Below are 23,072 nucleotides of genomic sequence, written 5' to 3' on the forward strand. Positions count from 1 at the left end.
AAAATTTAACTTGCCACCACAGTTACAAAGTACGGTAGTTCAGCTTTGATTTGACCACACTTTAATAGTGTGGCCCGTGACAATTGCAGCTCACACTATTTAAGTGTGAGCTACAATCCTTGTTCTGTTTCCACAATTGTGACAAACCATACTTCAAATAAAAGTTAAGCCACTGCACTTTATAAGCACGGTGGCTCAACCTTAAACTGCAGCCTACAATTTTACATGCTGCAGTTCTTTACTATTTTTTTTTATATAATAATCATGCCCTCGATCACTGACCGCAATGACAAATTAAAAGAAAAAATTTATAAAATCTGTGTCACAATAGTGACATAGAAAATTTTTTTTTTAAATAAAAATTATGGGACCGTGATGAATAACGGCAGTACCACTTACTTTTCTAAACTTCTCCAATTCACATTACTTTTCTTATTATTTTTGTCCTACATTTTTTAAATAAATTATCCTCGGATACATTAGGTCTTATGTACTATCTTTCAACTATCTCTTCCATTCTTATACTCTGTTTTCTTCCACCTCTTTCAAAAACAATATATAAAATCTAACTTATTTTAAACTCTCCCTTCACAAACCCTACTCAGATTTTCCACCATTCTGAAGCTAATAATTTAGCCATCACCCTCTAAACAAAATTATACGGCTGATATTCGGGGGTAGACATGATCAGACAGTCTCACATGTAGAACGGGGTATAATTATTCTAATATTATTAAAAAATAAACAAGTAATTAAAATAAAACTCATAATAAAAACATATTAAAAATACCAAGCCATGAACAAATTCAGGCCGTCTACTCCTTTATTTTTTCATTCAAACTATATTTATTATTCATTATAATTATAAATTTAATAGTTTATTGATTATAATTAATAATAAGCTAAAAACTTACTAATTAAAAAATAACTAGAAATTTCAATATTTTTGTTATTTTTTCTGAATTATTCAAATAAATAAGCCAATTTAGCCTCCCGTCGAGTTTATTAATGCTCATTCAGAATTGCTGAATGCCATCGCTGAAGGGAGAGTGTAGGCGCGTCTGAATGCACCAGCTACATGGGAGAGAAGCCAATGCCAGAATCTCAGCACCAAATATTTTTTATCGGCAACGTACAGCGCTGAAAACACCATTGTCAATCTAGTGCATCAGTGACTCTAATTTGTTGCCTTTACACTTGTACAATTATTTTCAAAACTTATCAAAATAATCCATCAAAAGGCTCAGAGAATAATGATTAAATTGCATCAACAAGCCCAGTTAAAGCTTTCATCGTTTGATGGTATAATCTCGACATCACTGCCCCTTTCCCAATCAAAATCAACCAACGCTAGAAAGCAATTTCCAGAAATAAGAAGACACAATTCTCAAAACAGAGAGCAGAAATCTAAAAGGAGGAGACCTCAGAAGATTGAAGAGGAAGTAACATCAAAGAGATCATCGGAAAATGACACTCAGATGGTACGGACAATTCTCTAAGCATCACTGGCCTCCAGAATAATCATCGCGATGAAAAGCAAAAACAGGTGTTGGTCAGTGTGTGATTGATCTAGACGAAAATGGCTCAGCCGTCCTCAAACTGTTGGCAGAGATTGCAAGGAAGTATGTACAGGGGTGGGTATATATAGATAGTGAGAATAGAAAACCCTAGTTGTGGATATGCTACGGATTTACAGATATGCCCCCGATCGTTTTTGAGTTCCGAGCTGCCGCTTTCTTCTCCCTTAAATTTCGAGGTTTTCGTTTTTCCTGTTTTGACCCCTCATTTTTTAGAAGATCACGTTTTTGCCTTGTTTTACATCCGATTTTTGCAATTAGGTCCGCTCTCTACAATTCAGGCCCAGCTCTCATGAAAAGCCCGGCCCATTACCCACTTGATATTTCATTCTTGTTCAGGACGGGACTAATGCAAGAATCCAAGTGTGTCCGGATGGATTCGGGCCTATGGATCTAGTAGTAGACAGGATCAGGTCAAGTGATGGGCTTGGGGTGTTGTGTCCAGGTTGAGTTAATGGGCTCAAGCAGTTATGAAGGCCCAAATGTTCAACTTTGGATATCGTTGAAATGTAACGTAGGATCTGAATAGTGTACTTGTTTCATGTCGATATGGAGGATTAACATAAGCTCAATGTCTGAAGTCATGATCGCGTATAGGGTTTTATGACAAAATTGGGAATAAGAAAGGTTTTAATTTCATATCAATTTGGAAATTTTGTTGGATAATAGAAACTGAAAAATGGGCCGAGTTATAAGCGGCCCAGCCCAATATATTACACATTTAGAAAATGGGCCTAAGATTGGGCCCAAAATATGGGCGATTTCAGCCTGGCCCAGCCCAGAGGCCACTTGGGAACTGGAAAGTACATAAAGGGTAAAAGCGTAAATGCACAAGTGTGTGTCTGGTGAGCGAGAGGTTCCCAGTGGGTGTGCTGATTTGTGCGAAAATTAAAAAACAGTAGAAGGAATCCATTCCCCCAAAAAGAAGAAAATAATAAAATAGAAAAAGGGGGGACTGTTTGGCGACTCAGAGCGAGGGAATCTAGCGATTAATCAAACCCTAGTTCAATCGCTCTGGTGATTCTGGCTCAAATTCTTTGATATTTGGATCAAATCTCGATCATTTTGGGATTTCTCTGTGTTTTCTCAATATGGTCAGTGCTAATATTTCCCGTCATTTCCTGCGAAATTATCTTTTTTCGGTGTTGGATTTTTTAGCGGTATTGATTCATTAGCATGCAACTTAGAAGTTTCCAGCTGAATATGTTTCTTATAGCTGTTATTAGTGTTCTAATCGTTGTTATGAGCAGTATTTTGTTATTGCCGAAGTTGTTGTTATCGGTAAGTTTAGTGTTTGCTTTACTGGCAGTCACGAGTTAATCCCGCAGATTTCTGTTTTGAAGGAGCTGAAACGAACCAGCTTTTTGGACTTTCTTTTGGTGATATATGTGGAATTGATTACTCTGACGTTTTGTTTGCCTGACAGAACAAGTTGGGTAGAGGGCAGCGTGACAAAGTGCAGCAATTCATGTCAATTACTGGGGCGAGGTATCTTAACAGTCAATTGTGTTTTAAGGCTTGAACTTTCGTAAATTTTATGAATTATGATATATAGAGAGGTCTCCATTTGAACATGCCTCTCTTCATGTGGTTTGCAGATTTTCCTTATGTTTTTCTCAATTGTCTACTCTTGTGCCTCTTATATAAAATGGTGAAATTTCAGTAGAGTTTAATATTTGTTTACTTTTGGTGTGATGTACTTGTGTATCTACTGCAGGATCTAGTGCCTTGCTAGGTTTGGAAGTGAAATTTCCTTTTTGCTAGATACAATTTTGGCATGTCTGCTTTTTCTGATTATTTGCTTGACTTATTGTACCTTAAAAATCATGAATATTTCCTCCAAGCATGCTGCATGTGGCCTCGTTAATTAGTAAAACTCTCTAAATCCTATGATACAATCTTCTGAAAAGTATAAATTAACTTTTATCCCGTTTACTTTCTTCTTTCTATTTTTCTCTGTCAATGCATAATGGTCCCAGTCATAGGATGTCACGAGATAATTTGCATGCTCATTCAAAGCTTAAGTAACTTTGGATGCTTACTATGAGGATTAGCTTCTAGATTCTGAGTGCGTTGGTGTGGCATTCACTTCTACTTTCCATGTTTTAGTCCTCTAATTGCTGTAGATGATGGTTTTTTGTGTAGTTTAGCTGTTACTCTTTTATTTGGATGCAGTGAGAAAGTTGCTATCCATGCCCTGAAGTCCAGTGATTGGCAATTTGAAGGAGCATTTGACATATTTTACAGCCATCCCCAACTTAAGTCAGTTGCTGACACAAGGCATTTAGAGGAGCTTTACAACAGATACAAAGGCAATTTGTTTTTATCTTTTTTTATGTGCAATATTGCATACTGTTTGTATTTGACCATGTTCAACCACTTTCGTCACTTTTCAAGAAATAACTTGCACGTTTTCATTTCAATAATTTGTCCGGTGGAGAATGTAATATTCCCTCATTGCTCGCATTGAAATTTGAACCGTCGTTCACGTTATATGGTATCAGTGTTTCAAATTTTCTTCTTATAAACCTGTTTTACATGAGCTCCTCTGTCATTCAACTGGAATGATTACTTGTGGACAATGTGGAGATTGAATTATTGTTATGATGGTTTCGAGCTGTAAAGAAAGTTCTCCGATTCATTTCATTCTCTCATCATATGGCATTTTCTTTACTTTCATGTTTCATGTGCCAGCCGAAGATCTGGATCTCTGACATCTGAATTATAAATTTGCACAAGGGTTAGATAGGGTTTTGAACAGGTGTTGCATGCCTCCTCTCACACTTTGACTTTACAATGCTAAATGAATCTCTCTGTTAAGGGAATAGTTAAATATTCATAAAATTGTTTAATGTGCTGTGAGTTTTTCAGAGACAGGTTATAGTCATATTCAGCATGGTTTCCTTCCACATTCTTGCCATTTGGGTGTAGTAATCTTACTGCAGGCTGTTAAATTTTCAGATCCTTATGCTGATATGATTTTGGCTGATGGAATCACTCTCCTGTGCAATGACCTTCAGGTAGGCTTGGCAATTAATTACAGTCTCTTACTTTCCAGTCTGTAATTAATGTTATGGAGAAAGAAAATCCTCAAGCATTACTGATGGCTTGGCTTGTATTATATGAAAATCTGGGACCCTATTTTCACATTGCTGTTGTCATTTCTTATCTGTTTAACTGAGTATTGGATAACATGCGGACTGTTTTTTTCTTTTTGCAGGTTGATCCTCAAGATATTGTCATGGTAAGTTACATCTGAAATGCTACCACGTGTAGTGTTGCTTGCTAGATTATGTGGAATTGCCTGAGATTAGCATTATCAAGTACATTCTATCTTGATGTGTAACTGAAGCATGGTTTGGTTGTTTGAAGCTCCATTTGGTTCTTTGTTCTTCTGTTCTGAAATTGATGCTAAGCTTATATTACTTTTCCCTCTTTCCACCAATCAGAAATCAATGTGGTTGTCCAATGCTTCAAGAAACATGTTTAGAGATGTAATGAAATGGTTTTTCTCTAGCTGGTTGAGGATTGCTAGTTGTGGCCATTCTTTAAATGATGTCAAAAGACCTTGTGATTTTGTTAGTATAAAAACATCCATGTTCTGGTCTTGTAACGTCTATATAAGATAAGACACTAGGATTCCTAGCAACAATGATGACAAGCTATTACCTGAAACTTGCTGAAGCTCATAGAACTGGATGGATTGAGCACTTCCATTTGATGCTTTTTTTTTTTTTTATGAAATTGAATTTGAGTCGGTTGTGGGAATTTTTGGACAATTTTGAACATGTCATCTGGCAGCTTTCTAACTGATTTTAGGATTGAGGTGGAACCATTTCAAGTTTTCTTTCTTTGCTTTAGGCTTCTAAAACTCCATAAGTTGATCTCGTACCCTCAAGAGTTCAAGTTTGTGAGAGGGATATGGTTTACTTGGAAAATTAGCATCAACTAGAGCAGATTCATTTGTCTGTAATGTCATGAGCATTATTGCTAAGATTCTTCCAGTACTTGTTATCAGGATACATTTATCCTCATAATATAGCTTGAGAAATATGACTTTAAATGCAAATCAACACCCTCATGAGATTGTAATCAAACGAATGAAATTACAGAAGTAATTTTGTACAGAAGATGCAAGTGTTTTGCGTTATGATGTTTTGTCTTTCTATCCTAGATGAATTTTGATAAGCCTATGCTTTGTAGTTGGTGGTCTCATGGCATATGAAGGCTGCTACCATGTGTGAATTCTCAAAGCAGGAGTTCATTGGTGGATTACAATCTCTTGGGTGAGTATAAGTGAAGTCTTTCGAAGCTTATCTTCATTTTCTTCTTTTATTTGGTTGATACTGAATTGAAATTTTCATCCTGATGATATTTGACAGGATAGATTCACTCGAGAAGTTCAGAGAAAGAATCCCGTTTATGCGTTCTGAACTGAAAGATGAACGTATGTGATGTCATGGAAATGTGTTGGTAGTCAAAAAGATGTCATTCACTTCTCCAAAATATTGTTCTTTCACTACTTGGTTTTCCCCTCAAATTCTTTTACTTCTTTGTAGTGCTAAATGCCTAATGATTTTTTGCAGTTTCTAGTTACTTAATTTTGTTATCAGATAGAGTGATAGCAAACAATAAACTTCCAATGTGTGTGTGTGTTGGACATGGTTTCCAAGATGAAGAACTAAAGCAATAATGATATTGACAAGGTTAAATATGGGAAATTTCGCAATTGTTGATTATAGTTTTATTTTCTCCAGAAAAGTTCAGGGAGATCTATAACTTTGCATTTGGCTGGGCAAAAGAGAAGGTAACTTCTTTTACTAATGATTCTTTCTTAATTTGTATTGATCATAGAACTATTAGTTAGTCGGTCCAGGAGTATATCAGTATTCCTGAGATAGTACTTGGTTTCTGCTCGGGCAGTAAAGTTCTGGGACGCCATTTTGGAACTTGTATTTTCTGTGAAGCAGTGAGAAGATTCAAAGGCTTGGTCATAGTTCAAGACAATTAATTCATGTTCATGTTATACCTAGGTGCTGCCACCAAGCAAGGGCATAAAATGGCAAAACATCTATGATAAACTTCGTCACTTGGGAAAAAAAAAATTACAAAGCAAGTAGGATATACTAATTATTGTTCTTCTTTTTATCGAAGATTGGTTTAGGATTAGTTAATTATTGTTCTCAGAGTCCTAGTAAGCGAGAGTTGATATTTGTGGTATGGAACTGCTACCTTTGTATGGATGGTCTCGTTTATCTCCTCTCCTTGTTCTTCTTCTCTCTTTTCTCTTCTGTTATTTTTTCAATTCACTTGGTTCTCTTGGTTTGAGCGTCTACCTCTTTATTGTGTCATCAGACAGCCCTGCACCTTTGGACAGCACACCTGAACTGGCCCGTTTAACCAGAAATTACAATTGCTTTCCTGTTCGCAGCAAGAAAGATCTATAAATTTGTCTTGCGTGCTTTATACTGATTCATAACTACACTTATCTTTTTCTCAAATTTTCGGACTTCAAATCTGGTTACAACTGGCCACAATTCTTATTTTGTTAAGGTTGTTAAATAGTGCATGTATTAGGTTTCTTCTAATTTGTAACTTCCATTATTGAAAGGCATACTTGGAGTAGTAGGTACCTGATATCCTGTTGATTCCAGGGTCAGAAGTCCTTGGCATTGGATACTGCAATTGGAATGTGGCAGTTGCTATTTGCAGAAAAGCAATGGCCGTTAGTGGATCATTGGTGCCAGTTCTTGCAGGTAGAACAAACTTAATCTGGATTTTCTATTTCTTATGCCGTGAGTGAATTAATTCTTGTGGTGGTCAAATAGATTCAGATCTGACAGAATCTTTAGCTTTTAAAGAAAGGCACTGTATTATTTAATTTCCAAGTATCGAACTAGGGACTTTTCGTGCTTAAAACAAGGATTTGTTGCATTTCCTTTGGGATGTAGATAACTTTACTTGATTTTCAATTAATAGGCAGAATGTGGACATTATATCTCTCAATTTATTGTTGTTGGAGAACTAGTTCTTAAATATTCTTGTATATCTGAATATTTAGCAAATGGCTATTTTCCCTGCTTATGGCATCTTTTTTGGCAATTATACAGCAATTTTTTTATAGCAGAGATTATCAAGGTGATTATTTTTTATGTTGGTTTTATCATTCAGGCACGGCATAACAAAGCAATTTCTCGTGATACCTGGTCCCAGCTACTGGAGTTTGCAAGGGTAAACAATTAATTCCAATTTGCTAGGGCTTGCTGCATGCATATTATTTCCTAATTTCCACTCTTGCTGATTGCCTATTTCGCACTTTATCATGTACCCAACTTCTTGAAATTTGACTCGAGTCCCAATTCTTCAACACTATGCCTTTCCTTGTCCGAAATATTTCCTATAATTTGCATGTTGCGTCCTTAAACATAATTTGCATTTTTGCTTTCCATAAGATATCCAAGAATTTTCTAATCTAATTGCTGACTGTTTTAGATGTACCTTTTGCAATAATGCAGACAGTGGATCCTGCATTGTCAAACTATGATCCAGATGGGGCTTGGCCGTATCTGATTGATGAATTTGTTGACTACTTGACTGAAAATGACATAATTCGGAAGGGCAAGTTGAGTGATTGGAGCTACAAACATTGACCAATCTCGGAGCTGTGTATTAATTCGTTCTCTGCTTTCTTTTAGATTGATAATGTAAAATTCAAAAAAAAAAACAAAAACAAGAAAAAAAAAAAAACAAAAGACGAACATAAAGCAAAATTGTGTGTAAAATTGTGGGGGCTTGCTTTTAAAATTATACATTGATATACTTTTCCTTGTTTCCCATAGTACGGTTCATTCTGGTACAACTAAATGTTGAAGTGGTGTAGTTTCTCAATTGAAGAGAACTACTGCAGTTGTGAGCTTGCAAATGTTAATTTTTCGTTTCAGATCGACCATTTTTCACCTTGGAAAAATCATTGTGGTTAATGCAAACTGAGTCGATTTCTTAGTGCGTGCAGAAGTAGAAGTGAGCAGAATGTAATTGCACGTAGCTGGCTGGCTGGCTGGCTGGCTGGCTGTCCAAAGTCCTTGATTTCAGAACATGTACTTTCATATTAAGTGAGGCTTTTGATGGCTAATTCGGGAATAAGTGAGCATTAAAGACCGAGGCAAGCCTATGCATTTAAACCTTTCTTCTTGATGGTATGACGCATGACCCTTATTTTCTTGTGAAATTTTGTGATGGAGGGTGCAATGCACCTGATTCATTCATGAGTGTTGATCCAAAGAGGGATAGATGGTAATCCACACCATATAATCTAAATAGTTACTGCCTTACAAAGAAAATTCTCAAATACTTGATATGCTCAATTCCATTTATTTCCATGAAGGCTTTCATAACTAGTACACAATCCCTTCAAGCGGCAAGCCCTATCCTTTCTTTATTTCAGCATTTCCAGGCTTGGCTTCATTTTTCCCATATTTATAGACACTACTGATATTGGAAGTCACATGGCTGCCAGTAAGGCCTTCAGGCGTGCCACCATCCCCATCTGGTGACCCGTCAGGAGGGCCGCCACCAGTGGCACCACAATCTTTAAAGCAAATGCACCTTAGGAGAAACCCCTTGCAGCTCCCGGATATATAACCTTCCTTCTCGCAGATTGCAGCACAGTTATCATTTCTGAAGCATAACCCTCTGAACTGCTGGCTTCTCGTCTGGCATACTGCTGCTTCTGCCCCTATACCTGCACGATACGGATAAACAAATGAAAACGATTCGCTCTAATTTTGTCCACCGAATAGTGTATATTGAGCTGCAAAAGGGACTGGAAAAATAGCCAGGCTTAGACGACAATGCTTACAGGAAACCAAGAGGACAAGCAGGAAGAGATCAAAGAGCCTCATTGTCATTGTGTTCTTCTACTACTACCTTAAAACAGAGGTAAGCCAACCTTGAGAAGGAAAAGTTATATATAGGTACAGAGTGAGAAAGACATCAAACAGTTGGAAGGAATAGCGTTTGCCCCCACTGACAAGACTCACAAGTGGCCCTGAAAACCACACTTGAATGTTATTATTTGAATTTTCTTTGACAATTACATTAAAACGATGATTTAGTTATCTGGTAATTAGTTTAGCTGATCTATAATCATCACAATTTATTGCCGCATCCAAACATGATTCTAACAGATGAGTTCTTGCCAGGCAAATACTAATTAATCTTCGTATTCTCCTTTTTTTTCTAGGGATAATATAATAAATATATATATATATATATATATATATATATAGTTGAGGGGGTAGATATCATTTATCATACCCTGTCGCAGTAAGGTATAGTTCACATGTGTCCCTTTTGAAAATTATAAGATGTAATTAAATTAATAGTAGGAAAAAAGTCCTACCCGGGCCGAAAGTTCCTCTCCAAATTCTTACATAGGCCTAATAAATGTCACCGCAAATCAATACTCTATTCAAACCCATTAAAACAGATACATTACAGATATGTGTTTATTACTAAAAATCGTAGCTAATTAATAGATGAAATTTACAAGAGGACATCAATATTTTTTTTTCCAATTATAAAAGATTATAAAGTATAGTTTAAAAACCATTCACTTACACTGTAGAATAAGAATAGCGTAACAAAATTAAATTGGCCTACTACATTTTCAATTAAAAAATGAGTATTACTATAATTAGTTTTAGCTTCACTTGAATGAATTTATGAGCTGCCTCATCCAATTAAGCATATATATTGATGAGGGATGGATATCTAAAAGACACAAATACCCTCGAGGGAGGATATTATCGACATTGTGCGTCACAACGGTCATTTTTGTTCCGTATAAGGCAAGAGGATTTGTGGCGTGATTAAGGCAATCGGATCGCGAGGATATAGCCTATTAGGCGACCCAGACGTATGATCCCATATTGACCGCCTTGTTAAGCGGTTTTGAAGGTCTAAGATTAAGGCACGTGGCAATCAGGCAAGGAAAGTTGAGGTTATATAAATATGATTAGATTCACACCACAAGAGGTAATCAATAAATTTTACTGTAATCCTATCATTAAAGGCTAATCATTCGATCTCATTTTTCTGATTTGGGCGTGGGAGTCTTATAGTCGGGCAATGACCCGACTAGTTGACGTGTTTTCTGTTCTATAGGTGCTTCGTTAGATTTGGAGAAGAGGTGGGCTAATTACTAGCATTTCAACCCCATTTCTAGACTGATCATATATATATATATATATATATGTGACTAAATATGAATAATCTATTTCTCTCACACTTTAGGACGTGAATTATATACCTATATATTATATAGGAAAAAAAATATTTAAGGAGCTTTATCCATTCAACACTCCTACTTTATCTTCATTTATGTAAATAGTTAAATATCGATATAGACAATAGCTTACGTGCGATTATTTTTCTCTTTATTGTCTATATCAAGATCATTTGTTTCAAATTTGTGTTTCCTGTTATATTCAACTATATACATATAGTCATTTTTCGTCCCGTAATTTAGAATATTTTTACTTTTAGTCCTACTAATTATGTGATTCTCATTTTCAGTTCCATAACTTTAAAAATGTAACACTTTTGGTCCCATGCATTTAACGTCTACATGGCTTTTTTTCATTAAATATCAATAAAAATGTACTATGGAACCTGATGAGAGCAAAAAATATGGTGCTAAAATCCATTTGGAGTAAAAAATAGTAAAATAAGTGTTAGGAAACAAAAGAGTGTTATTCTTCAATTTTTACGTACAAGGAAGATATGAACATTAAAGTAAAACTCTAAGTACGAAATTAAAGTGTTCTAATCAGCTAAAGTTGTAGCATGAAGGTTAAAGCTGTAGTATGATGGTGAAAAGGTGTCTTATCCCGTTTGGGTGAACTCTCTATTTATAGGCAACTATAAGTCGATTGGAAAAGATTGAAAGTGTCGTAGATTTGGTGGAAGGTTTCTCCCATCGGGTGGAGGATCTACAATTCTCGAGGCAATTGGAGTATGTGCAAATCAGAGCATTTTCTATGAATAAAGATGCCTTGTCAGAGATTTCAACGAGGTGGTTGAGAAGACACCATCTTTCAAGCTTTTAGGATTTATAGGTTACTTTTGGGTTGAAAGCGCCACGTGTCCTTGAGTCGGTTGTAAATTCTTATCTGATTTTGTGAGATGTGTTTACAAAGATCCTACATGAATGTCACCTAAACCATCCGTAGACATCGTGCGATATTAACTTTGATTTTGGTTGGAGAATTCCAAATTCTTAAGCTTTCTTGTTAGCCTGTGATGCGCTCTTAAATTTAGGCCTCCTTGAATTTAGGAACGTCTTCTATTAAACTTCCAGAGACTTTACTTACAATGATATATTAGATAAGTTATCTAACATAATAATGAAAAATAATGGAAAACTTAAGGTATAAGATGAGTTGATTGTTAAATTATTAAATTAGAAACATAACAAGTCCATATTTTAATTTAATAGATGAAAACCAATACCTATACCAATACCAATACCAATACCAAGCTGGCAGCATCTAAGCAATAAATTTTTATTCCAACTCTTCAACTGTGGTGACATAATAGAGAAGAGGACACAAATCAGGACTCCATCAAAGGCTTCCTGTTAACAACGGTTGCGGGAGGCCCTCCCTCCGGCGGGCCTTCGTCGCCGCCTTCGTCAGGCGGGCCACCTGGATCGCCTCCTCCTCCGCCGCCGCCGCCACCAGTGCCGCAGTCTTTGCTGCAAATGCATTTCCAGAATTTGCAACGGCCAGTGACGAAGTTCTCTTTCTCGCAGATGGCGGAGCAGTTTCTGTCGCTGAAGCAAAGGCCTGTAAACAGTTTGCTCGGCGACTCGCACACGGCTGCCTCTGCCTCCCCATGCATTATTATCATCTCCTCTGCATTCAATTTTTCATGAAGAACATAAAAGTTCAAAATAATAATAATAATAATTATATTTCAACATATTACATCGAAAATTTATACTTGTTACAAATTGCCCCTCGGACTGTCCCGTCGTCAAGGGTGCAATCGTAATTTAAATATGTAATGGGCGTAGAGTGATTTTTCAATGTGTCTAAGTTCCATAATGTGATTATCCCTTAAGAATATATTTGGGTAGGACAATTTGGATTTGTAGAAAGAATTTCCAACGGACTCTATATTAAATAATTTAACCAAAAATGAGAGGTGATGGAATTGAAATTCTTTATACTATAAAATTATCCAAACAAATTTGAAAAATCTGTTATTGAAAGATTCAAAATCCCTCAAAAACTTACGGAAGGCCAAGAGGAGGAGAAAGAGCAGAAGATTTTGGAGTTTGGAAGGCATTTTGATGATGAAAGTTGGAAGGTTGGATGATGATATTGCGATGGGGGGTAGGGTTTTATAGTGAACATGGTACTGATGTTGAAGCATTATCATTCATAACACTTTTCCCATTATTACAAACAAACTCATAATTAGTGAGAGCTTTTTACGTTAATTGCAAATACTCATTACATTATTATAATGCTACCCACCACTTTTTCAAAATTCACCATTTTGTATTGTACAAGTCCTCAAGCGACACCAATTTCTCCAGAATAGTAGGGGATTTTGAAAACAAGACATTTTTCCTTGACGAATTTTGTGTTGTAAAAAGGGAAGAGGAGTAACTCCAACTCCAACCCTTGCACAAACTCTATTTTATTTAAAGGAATCTGAGACAAGCGTCCTCATTTTCTCTATTCTTCCCATTTTCCCCCTTTTAACTGCTTCCACTCATGCCCACATGTCTCTTTTGTTATATTTTGTTAATATCTTGGATTCATTTAACATAAAAATATAGGACTAATTATATTGCAATTAACTCCCGATTTTATTTATGTAATAGTTTATACACTATGAAACTCAGGAAATCAATAACTTGTTGATGGATTTGATGATGAGATTGGGGCCGAGTAATTAATTAGGGACAGGGCCTGACGCAAAAACAGCGCCTGCGAAAGCCCCGACACCTGCCGCCCGGAAAACCTTCGTTCCTGCACACCAGCCGACAATTGGTGTTGCTCCAGCACTGTCCCCTGAACCCGTGGCTCTGCGATAAGCACGTCCTGCCATCCGCCTTCACTATCATGCTGTCAAACCCCACCTCTTCGTCTGCATAACAACAATGCTTCATTATACGACATGAAATTAAGATGAAGAAGAGGATCCTCAATACTAGTTTGATGCAAGGAGGAGGAGATATGGAGAGAGGGATTGTGTTACTCACGAGTGGTGAAGAGCAAGAGCAATAGCAGGAGGAGACTGAAGAAGACCTTTGTGCCCATAATGCTTTCTTGTCTCTGGAACACGCCCATCCATCCAACTCATTCATCTTAACAACATTATATACACGCCTACTCTCTTGTGTGAAATAAAGGGTTCTCGACACGTATTGAAGGGGTTGTGACACTTTGCAGCATTGAACTGAATCCTCATCAACCACCGTTTGCAAGTCTCATCACAATTGCATTTTGATTTTCCCATATGCCTCACAATTTACTTGTTGATTTAATCAGGTTATAAATTTGGGTAGCTATTTTTAGTTGGTCTGAGGTGGAATGGCTGCAAAAGACAAAAGATGCCAAATTTTTTTTTTTCTTTTTTTCTATTTGGTTGCGTCAACTCTTATCAAAATTCTCATATTTCATTTATCCGCCATTTGTAACAATTAATTATTATACTACAAAGTCAGAAATTCAAGGTCTGTAAACATTAGACAGTACGAAGTAAAGTAAATCTGTGTGTAACTTGAAGATACTTGGAAGATCGAGTTCAGCGGTTACGGAGAAAGAATCTTTAAGGACCTCCAAAAAGTATATAATCCAGAGACGAGAAGCTGGTGCACAATCCCGCACCTCCTAATACAGCAAAAAAATATCAATCCAGATGGTACTTACGGTGAGGTGAATATAGAGTGAACCACACTGGTTAGGCTCCTCCTCCTAACCTAAACAACCACACCAATACATGCATTTCTAAATTGAGTTTCTATACTAATTAATTACTAGTACATTATTTCAATATTTCAAAGCCTTCATCCCGCGTAGGTGGCTACTGTGATGAAATTTCAAGCACAAAAATCAGCTAAAGATTTTGCAACTACTCCCCACATCCAACCTCTTTGCTCAAACAAAAGAGGCTTCTGCAGCAGCTACTTCTCTACTTAGTCGCTGCCACCAGAGCCATGTGCTCAATCAGGTCCAACACACGGTTACTGCAAAAAAAAAAAAGACCAAAAGACTCATGTAGTGGGCCGAGCTGTTTGGTAGTATGTTACAAAACTTGCACAAATGTAGAAAGAGTATATACCTGTAGCCCCATTCATTATCATACCAAGAGACGAGCTTCATGAAAGACTTGCTAAGTCCAATGCCAGCCTTAGCATCAAATATGCTTGACCTGCAGTGAGAGCCCAAAAGACTGATTAAAAAGTTCCAAGTTCGATACAATTACATATAGATTGACAGAGCGTGCCCATAATGTAAATGAAATGACCAAGCCCACTAACTGAACAAAACTAGGTGACGTGCCTAACATAACCGAATTAACCACATCTGGATACTTCAAGTTTCAATGAGTTTCAAAATCTTTAGCACCCCATTGAGCTAGTTTCTTCATTATTGTGGTGAGTTTCAAATTAACCTATTATTGGTGTCTCCAAATCCCTCCATCCAAACACAGTCATAGGTAAGATCTTAGATAACATAAGGTCATCAAAAATTTGGGAAACTTCACGACCATATAGAAAGCTGAAGAGTATAAGCAATAAGGGTTTACAACCAAGTGAGGCTCCTTCTGTGGGTTATAAGTTGTAAGATAGACAGATGAGGAGAGAAAATGTATACCTTGAGTCGCCGACAAAATCGTTGGAGACGACATCTTCATCAGTGTATCCAAGGATGCCTCTCAGTGGACCCTCTGAAGCATACCTGGAATTTTTCATGAAAATTTAAGCATGAGAATGGAAAATACTCAGAATCCCATTCACACCACGCATGTAAAAAAGTGAGCAACAGCAGATTAAAGCAGAGATGTGGTTCACATACTTTATGGCTGCTTTCACATCTTCATAAGAAGCACTCTTCTGAAGTCGACAAGTTAAGTCTACGACAGAGACATTAGGCGTAGGGACACGGAAGGCCATTCCAGTGAGCTTGCCATTAAGTTCTGGAAGAACTTTCCCAACAGCCTAAAGTTTTCGTTTGAAGTATAAATAAGTTGTCGCATAAACTGGAACGTGAAAGGGTTTCCGATTGAAAACTGACACATACCTTTGCTGCACCAGTGGAACTAGGGATGATATTCTGCCCGGCTCCACGGCCACCCCGCCAGTCCTTCATTGAAGGACCATCAACTGTCTTCTGTGTGGCTGAACATCAAGAACAGTGGATTAAGAAGATCCAGGCCTAAGCATAAGAGCAAAGATGCAAAGATAACATTGTAAACGAGGGAGTATATACTGTGTCTAGATACGCAGGCCTATTACATACCTGTTGTTGCATGGACAGTTGTCATTAAACCTTCTAAAATACCAAACTCTTCATGGACTACCTGCCATGTGTAAAAAATTTCAAGCAATAGTCCAACAGATAAAATAATCACTTTCCACAGGATTCAAGAAGAAGGTGGTTTGATATGTGAGAAGATTTTATTTTTTATTTAAAAAAAAAAGATTAAATAAAAAAATAAGTATCGGAAATTCCAAGCTTCTTGGCCTTCCTAATGAATAATATAATCCTCAAGGGTTTACAGATCCAGTCAAACCTTGGCCAGAGGTGCAAGGCAATTGGTGGTACAGCTAGCATTTGAAACGACATCCATACTCGGTTTGTAAGTAGTCTCGTTTACACCAACCACAAACATAGGAGCATCAGCGGATGGAGCTGAGATTACAACCTTCTTTGCACCACCCTGCACAATGAACCCTAGTGAGGAGCTTCTTATATGAGATGGCAAAAGATAATGTATAGAGTGCCAGCCCCATAACTAACCTTTTTGTGCGCCGATGCCTTCTCAACAGTAGTGAAGACACCAGAAGATTCAACAACATACTCAGCCCCATAATCACCCCAAGGAATCTCTGCAGGGTCCCTGTATCAAGAGGTGGGAATTAACAATGACAGCTAAAAGCTCGAACAATATGCAATGTGAATCAAAAATGGTTATCGGACTTCAAATATTGCTGATACCTTTTGCTGCTAACTTTAATCTGCTTTCCATTAATTTCCAAAGTGGATTCATCTACGACCCTGATGGTCCCCTTGTAGGGTCCGTGGGTTGAATCATACTTGAACATGTATGCCTGAGAGGATTAACAACACATTTTACATTGCATTTTGGTAACTAATCCTGATATGGGTGTGTGCTTGTCAGACAAGAAATAGATCGTTCAAACATGTGCAATTTAAACTTCACAGAAGGCATTACTTATTTGCATTTAGCATTTACTAAGCATTCAAACAGCAAACATATAGATGAAAAACAGAAAACATACTCACCATGTATTTTGCATCAACGAAAGGATCATTAACAGCCACCACATCAATATCATCCCTAAATGTTGCAATGCGTAAAACTAATCTCCCAATACGTCCAAAACCTGCAGGGTGCAAGCATCTTAGTAATACATTGCCATCATCTTGCCATGTTTCCCATTTATCAAGTTGGTAACAAGTGAATTAATGTTATATATGGGCAAATAATATTCGAAGCATCAAACATCCAAGTTCAACAAGTAACCAAAGTGATTTATGTGAATAACCCATTGTGTTGTATGTCAAAGATAAACATAATCAGAGTGACCCAGATGTCAGAAACATACCATTGATGCCAACCTTTGTTTTCCCACTGCTTCTTGATTCTGAATAGTAACACACAAAAATAGAGTTTTTCAAACTCTTAATGCAGAGTTCATCGGAACACCTGAAATAAATCTAATGGTATAGGCCTTACTTGCCACTGTTGGAGGTATTTCTGTTGCCGTTGCTTTGATTGGCTGAATGCTACGGGCAGTAGACTTCCTATAGAATATAACATCAGCATTAGTCACAGATACAGGTAGAATAACATTGCCATCATTAGCATCATCAAGCATTGGGGTTGTGGCGTTGTGAATTACTGAACTGTAATGAAGATGAATCCACTGAGACATTAGTCCCAAAGATGCTAGACTGGAACTTCACCGCATTAACATTATGGTTATGGCCCCCACATGATACCTAGATCACATTACAAACTACGTGTTATAGCATATAAGGAGAACTATATTTGTATGGTAAACACATGATAAATAGAGAACAAGTCAGGACATAGGAGCTAAGATAATTTCAGTATTGATTTGTGCCAATAAAAAAAAAAAAAAAGCAATTCAGCAAGACAGCCGGCGTTATGCTCATATACTTTTCCAACTATGCATGCTTCAGCAGTTCACTTCAAACTTTTCATTTTTCCCTCAATCAATACAACAAAGTGCCAAAATCGATCCGTTTATCTTTATTTGCTAGGTTTTTGCAGTCCTACCACCAGAAAAGTTGGTCGAAAATTTATTCAACCAAAATACAAGCAGCAGCGCCAACGCTAAAATCCAGCAGCATGTCCAAATTAAACCGCCATATTCAACAACACACACAAACAGAAAACAACGGTCAACGTAACAAAACCGCAGTATGCAGACTGCGAAAAGAAACATCCAAAAAAAAAAAAAAAGTACGTGCTGCTAAATCTGATCTGAGCTAAATCTTCGATACACATACCAACCGATCAAAAATGAAATCTCACCTTAAAATTATCGGAATGGCGGAAAGCATCAGCATCGAGAACGCGTGACGTCGCGGATCTAAGAAGCGAAGAAGAGAAGGCCATTTTCTTTGTTCTCAACGAAATTCGATCCGCCGATCTATCGAGCTGCTTCTCCTACCTTTCTCAAACAATATAACGACGGCAAAAACCCTAGAGGGAGGAACGGAGAGGTTTTTGGCCTTTGAGGAAAAGAATAAGCCAACGTCTTTTTGACGAATAATATTTAAATGCGTACTAATTCAGCGAAGACGGAGATTCTTAAGAACGCCACCGCCCACTGCTCTCTCAAACTGTGCCTCATTTACGGGAATTCCACTTTTTTATGTTCTCATTATTGTAATAAAATAAAGTTAAAATCCTGAAAAATGAAAAATTAGTCGTCGCCACCAAAAACACACCTAACACACACACACACTGTTTCTTACGTTGGGTGGTTGGTGGAAGTGTCGTTAGTGCTGTGGGAGCCACGTCAGACTGCCCAATGGGACCCACTGAGATTTAACATTCTACTCACATGACCTATTAATTCTATTACTATTATATCATCGTATGCATTAATTTAATAATTCACAGTTTAGATTTAAATTTAAATTCTTTGAATTTGATACAAAATTTAGATTTAAATATATCTATAATAGAAATATATGACAAAAAATGTTAATATAATTTTTGGAATTAATTACACTTAGATCCCTTTAAAAAAACGAATTATACTTTCTTCCAAAAGTTTGAAAATTACATCTACACGTCCTCAAAAAAATCTCCGTTTACACCTGACCAATTTGTGTTAGAATTTGGACGAAAAATACTAATGAAAGTAAATAAAATTACATAAATTTTTTATTTTACTCATCATTTAGCTTTCTCGTGTATATTTTTATACATATAAGGTGATAAATGTAGTATATATATATATATGGAATAAGATTAATATTATTATATTTTTCTTTTTATAAGTATAAAGTAAAATTATTAAATAAGAATGTTAAATAGGGGTTAAAATTAAACATTTAACTAATATTTTTATGACCTCGTCATTTTCCATCCCAACCACAATAAAACGGTCATATATAACACTGAACATTCAAAAGGAATGTAAGTGTAATTTTAATACTTATTTTAGAAAATACGTAATTTTATATTTTTATAAGAGTTTACGGTGTTATTAATTAACCTTGATTTATTTTTAGGGGTAGAAGAAAGAGCTCATCTATCATAAATTATACATATGCATAAATTGTAAATTTTTTATCAACCCATCATAATTATATCATTTGTGATTTAATAATAAGATAAATTACAATTACATTTTATGAGATTTGACATAATTATTAATATTTTTTGTTGTTTAAAAATTATAAATAATCACATCAAATAAAATAAAATTATGTAGTCCCTACATAATAAAGTGGATTTGAGACATGACTTCCTTTGATTGTCAGTACATTGTTGTGGAAATGGGACCAAATCCCACACCTGCCCACTCTGACTCACCTATACCTTTCTGTTGGATTTGAGACTGACTTCCTTTGATTTGACTTTTGCTACTTTTCTCTATCACACCCAAAATTGGTTGCACTTTGTGGGATCATATCAACAAAATTTTGAGGGGAGGGATTGGATTATTAAATTGGATATTTCTCCTAATTCAATTCAATATTATGTTTTTGTATGATAAAAATTGATAGAGGTTGGATTGCCTTTTGGAATGGTCCATTTAAATTGAAATTCATATTTTTGAACATTCTCCAAATATTAAAAAAATTCTTAACAATAAATGATGTTTGACACACATATTGACTAATGTGATTTTGATATTTATCTTTCTTTCTTTCTTTTTTTTTTTTTAAAATATCACGCTATTGAAGCTTTCTTATGATGCTAAGTTTCATGAATCCCATACTCAAGACAATAAATTCAATGAGACAAAGCAACGGTGGTGCGAGATGTGGCCGCATATAGTTGAAGGAATTATTGGGTCAATACTGTATTCGATTTGGGCAGTTTCAAATTCGGTTTAGACAACGATGGCGAACAAGCTTGGACGTCAATTCCAGAATAGAAGGACTAATTAGAGGTGGTGGCGCACAAATGCACGATGATGTGTGCTTAAATTTGTCGAAAGAGTTGATTGGCCAAATTTTTATCGATTGAAATGGACTTGAGATTAAGTTAATACAAATTAATCATAATTTTTGTCATTTTTAAGCAAATAAAAAATAATTTTGTCCTATCACCAATTTAATCATGCATTTATCTATGACAGACTGACCACGTGGCATCCCACAAAGTACAAATGAGCTTATGATTATGATTGGTGAGTTTCTCATATTTCTATGCTAAAACATTGTGATTTAAGTAATAAAAGCTAGCCCATTTTTATGTGTTTAGAAAAAAGAAAAGAAAATTAAATTAGAACTTGTTTGTTTGTGTTTTCAATGAGATTTTTATTCATTTTTCACTGTTTGGGTAGGTAGAAATTTGTTTGATCAAGTCATTTTTAGTGAGAATGCATTCCTATTTTAATTTTCAATTTCAAATTTATATAAGTTACATGGGCTTGTCATAATTGTCTTTCTGTCACATCAAAAATGCATATACCTATATTTAACATTCTCACACCTATACTAATCCAAGCATATTATCAATTTTCACACAAAGATCAATAAAATAATTTTACACATTTCCAATTGTTGGAAACTAAAAATGAAAATGAAAACACAGCCAAACGGGATACAAATTTCATGATTCCAAGTTGATGGACCTAAGCCCACTAAGCTAAACTGTGGGCTAAGTACTAAAAGTCCTCACCCTTCACAATTTTCAGCAATATTCAGCGTACGGCAATGGCATATTCTCCAACCCGATTGGGCCTACGGCCCAACAGCCCACTAAGCTAATTTGTGGGGGTGCTATCATTTTCTAAAATTTGATATAATTACACGTAAAATTTTTATTATTTAAAATTTTTAATTTAGTAACATTTGTTCTCTTTAACCAAATATATTCCTTACTTAGCAAATAAATTTGAATGAAAACTCATATTCACTTCGATTGACTTGCTATTGACTTATAACAAATCAAACAAATATTTTTTGACCAAACTATTCTTTATAAGAATGAAGATATACTTCCTCACATGCAAGGATAATTTGGTCAGAAAAAACTTATTTGACATGCAATAAGTCAATCATGGTGAAAATGGATTTTCATTCTTTTTCTTTTTTCCTTTCTAATATCAATAAAATTCGTGAATTTTGACTAACAAATATATTTATTCGTTGGATGAAAACAGTCATCAGAGTTACCAAATGTAATTTTTCATACCATAGAGGTTTACATGTAATTTACATAATTCCAAATAAATTAAATACGTGCATTAAGATACAAAGGCTTCACCTCAAGACTCTAAAAGTGCTTAGTTTAAAAATTAAAAAAAAAATGGATAAGGAGTTTATTGAAGATTTTGCAAAATTTAAATGCATTGTAATTCATATTAGTATATGTGGCACGCTCAGATGGACGTGCATAAATATTTTTAGACTTTAAAATTAATTATTATTTAAAAAAACATATTAATTGAATATAAAAAATATAGAAGAAATGTAAAAGATTAATAGAAACTTATGTATTCAATTTTTTTAATTGTCATTAGTGATTTTATAATTACATAAAAAATATAAATAATTTCTATTAATAAATTATAGATGATAAATGTGAATGAATCTATTCCTAAATAAAAATTGAATACAAAAACCGAGCATATGTTTGGATTTATGTTTTACTTGTTTTGTTTTGTGTTTTGGAAAATAAAGATAAGTGGGTGTGTGTTGAAAATAGATGATATGTTTGAATTCGTGTTTTGGGAATATTTAAAATATATTAAAATAAGTGGTATAGGTTTGATGTTGGAATTTGGGAGACAAAAATTACTGTTCATTGTCAAATCATATATTTTTATATATAAATATGTATATATAAATATTTTAAAAATAAGTGGTATAGGTTTGATGTTGGAATTTGGGAGACAAAAATTACTGTTCATTGTCAAATCATATATTTTTATATATAAATATGTATATATATAAATATTTTATGTTTAATGTTGTACTTTTGGGAGACAAAAATTACTGTTTATTGTTAAATCATGTATTTTATATTATGTATATATATATTATATATAGAAAGTTGAAAAATATAAAAACACACAAATAAGGTATAAAAATATAAAACAAATATTGAGTGTGTTTTATCTTATCTCGGGAAATGTGAAAATACAAAACCAAACAAAGCCGAGAATTTTGAATAAAGCTAAACTTTTCAAGTTTGATTTTGAATTTGAAGTTAAGTGGGCGGCGTAAAGGACGTGGAGTTCATCGACACTCAGCATGGACCAACTTCAAATTAATTGTTTTACTTCACTTGCAAGAAAGAAATAAAAAATAAAAAAAAATCATTTTAAAATACATGAAAATAATCGTGTGCACAATGGACAATGATGAGAGTAATTTTCAAGAGACTAAATTGTCCCTGTTTTTTTAAAGAAATTTGCAGTAAAGGACAGGATCCGCACATGAAAGCGCGGGTCGAGTCGCCCGCCCCGGCCTGCCTGACCCGGACCAATGGATCCACCCGCTTTAATAGCCG

The 23,072-nt window shown here is 35.4% G+C and overlaps 5 protein-coding genes across 5 annotated transcripts; 1 reads left to right on the forward strand and 4 right to left on the reverse strand.

Annotated features, from left to right (window-relative positions):
* LOC105168096 (DCN1-like protein 1) lies at positions 2,461 to 8,341 on the forward strand. Its single transcript, XM_011088030.2, has 11 exons — positions 2,461 to 2,671; positions 3,004 to 3,065; positions 3,753 to 3,889; positions 4,539 to 4,597; positions 4,798 to 4,821; positions 5,781 to 5,863; positions 5,960 to 6,024; positions 6,335 to 6,384; positions 7,232 to 7,333; positions 7,749 to 7,808; positions 8,093 to 8,341. Exons 1-11 carry the CDS (start codon positions 2,669 to 2,671, stop codon positions 8,225 to 8,227), a joined length of 780 nt encoding a protein of 259 aa, XP_011086332.1. The 5' UTR covers positions 2,461 to 2,668; the 3' UTR covers positions 8,228 to 8,341.
* On the reverse strand, positions 8,388 to 9,755 carry LOC105168095 (putative defensin-like protein 3). Its single transcript, XM_011088029.2, has 2 exons — positions 9,436 to 9,755; positions 8,388 to 9,318 (listed from the first exon to the last, which is right to left on the reverse strand). Exons 1-2 carry the CDS (start codon positions 9,482 to 9,484, stop codon positions 9,002 to 9,004), a joined length of 366 nt encoding a protein of 121 aa, XP_011086331.1. The 5' UTR covers positions 9,485 to 9,755; the 3' UTR covers positions 8,388 to 9,001.
* Positions 12,118 to 13,326, reverse strand: LOC105168097. The gene is made up of 2 exons (XM_011088032.2): positions 12,878 to 13,326; positions 12,118 to 12,493 (listed from the first exon to the last, which is right to left on the reverse strand). Exons 1-2 carry the CDS (start codon positions 13,020 to 13,022, stop codon positions 12,192 to 12,194), a joined length of 447 nt encoding a protein of 148 aa, XP_011086334.1. The 5' UTR covers positions 13,023 to 13,326; the 3' UTR covers positions 12,118 to 12,191.
* Positions 13,440 to 13,999, reverse strand: LOC105168098 (defensin-like protein 1). Its single transcript, XM_011088033.2, has 2 exons — positions 13,855 to 13,999; positions 13,440 to 13,739 (listed from the first exon to the last, which is right to left on the reverse strand). Exons 1-2 carry the CDS (start codon positions 13,940 to 13,942, stop codon positions 13,549 to 13,551), a joined length of 279 nt encoding a protein of 92 aa, XP_011086335.1. The 5' UTR covers positions 13,943 to 13,999; the 3' UTR covers positions 13,440 to 13,548.
* On the reverse strand, positions 14,355 to 18,723 carry LOC105168099 (glyceraldehyde-3-phosphate dehydrogenase GAPCP2, chloroplastic). Its single transcript, XM_011088034.2, has 14 exons — positions 18,405 to 18,723; positions 17,751 to 17,845; positions 17,580 to 17,647; positions 17,449 to 17,487; positions 17,126 to 17,226; positions 16,817 to 16,929; positions 16,619 to 16,718; positions 16,392 to 16,538; positions 16,118 to 16,178; positions 15,899 to 15,996; positions 15,674 to 15,816; positions 15,473 to 15,556; positions 14,937 to 15,026; positions 14,355 to 14,841 (listed from the first exon to the last, which is right to left on the reverse strand). The coding sequence occupies exons 1-14, from the start codon at positions 18,486 to 18,488 to the stop codon at positions 14,787 to 14,789; spliced, it is 1,278 nt and encodes a 425-aa protein (XP_011086336.1). The 5' UTR covers positions 18,489 to 18,723; the 3' UTR covers positions 14,355 to 14,786.

The sequence above is a fragment of the Sesamum indicum genome, linkage group LG8, assembly GCF_000512975.1.
Source record: "Sesamum indicum cultivar Zhongzhi No. 13 linkage group LG8, S_indicum_v1.0, whole genome shotgun sequence".
In the NCBI taxonomy this organism is placed as follows: Eukaryota; Viridiplantae; Streptophyta; class Magnoliopsida; order Lamiales; family Pedaliaceae; genus Sesamum; species Sesamum indicum.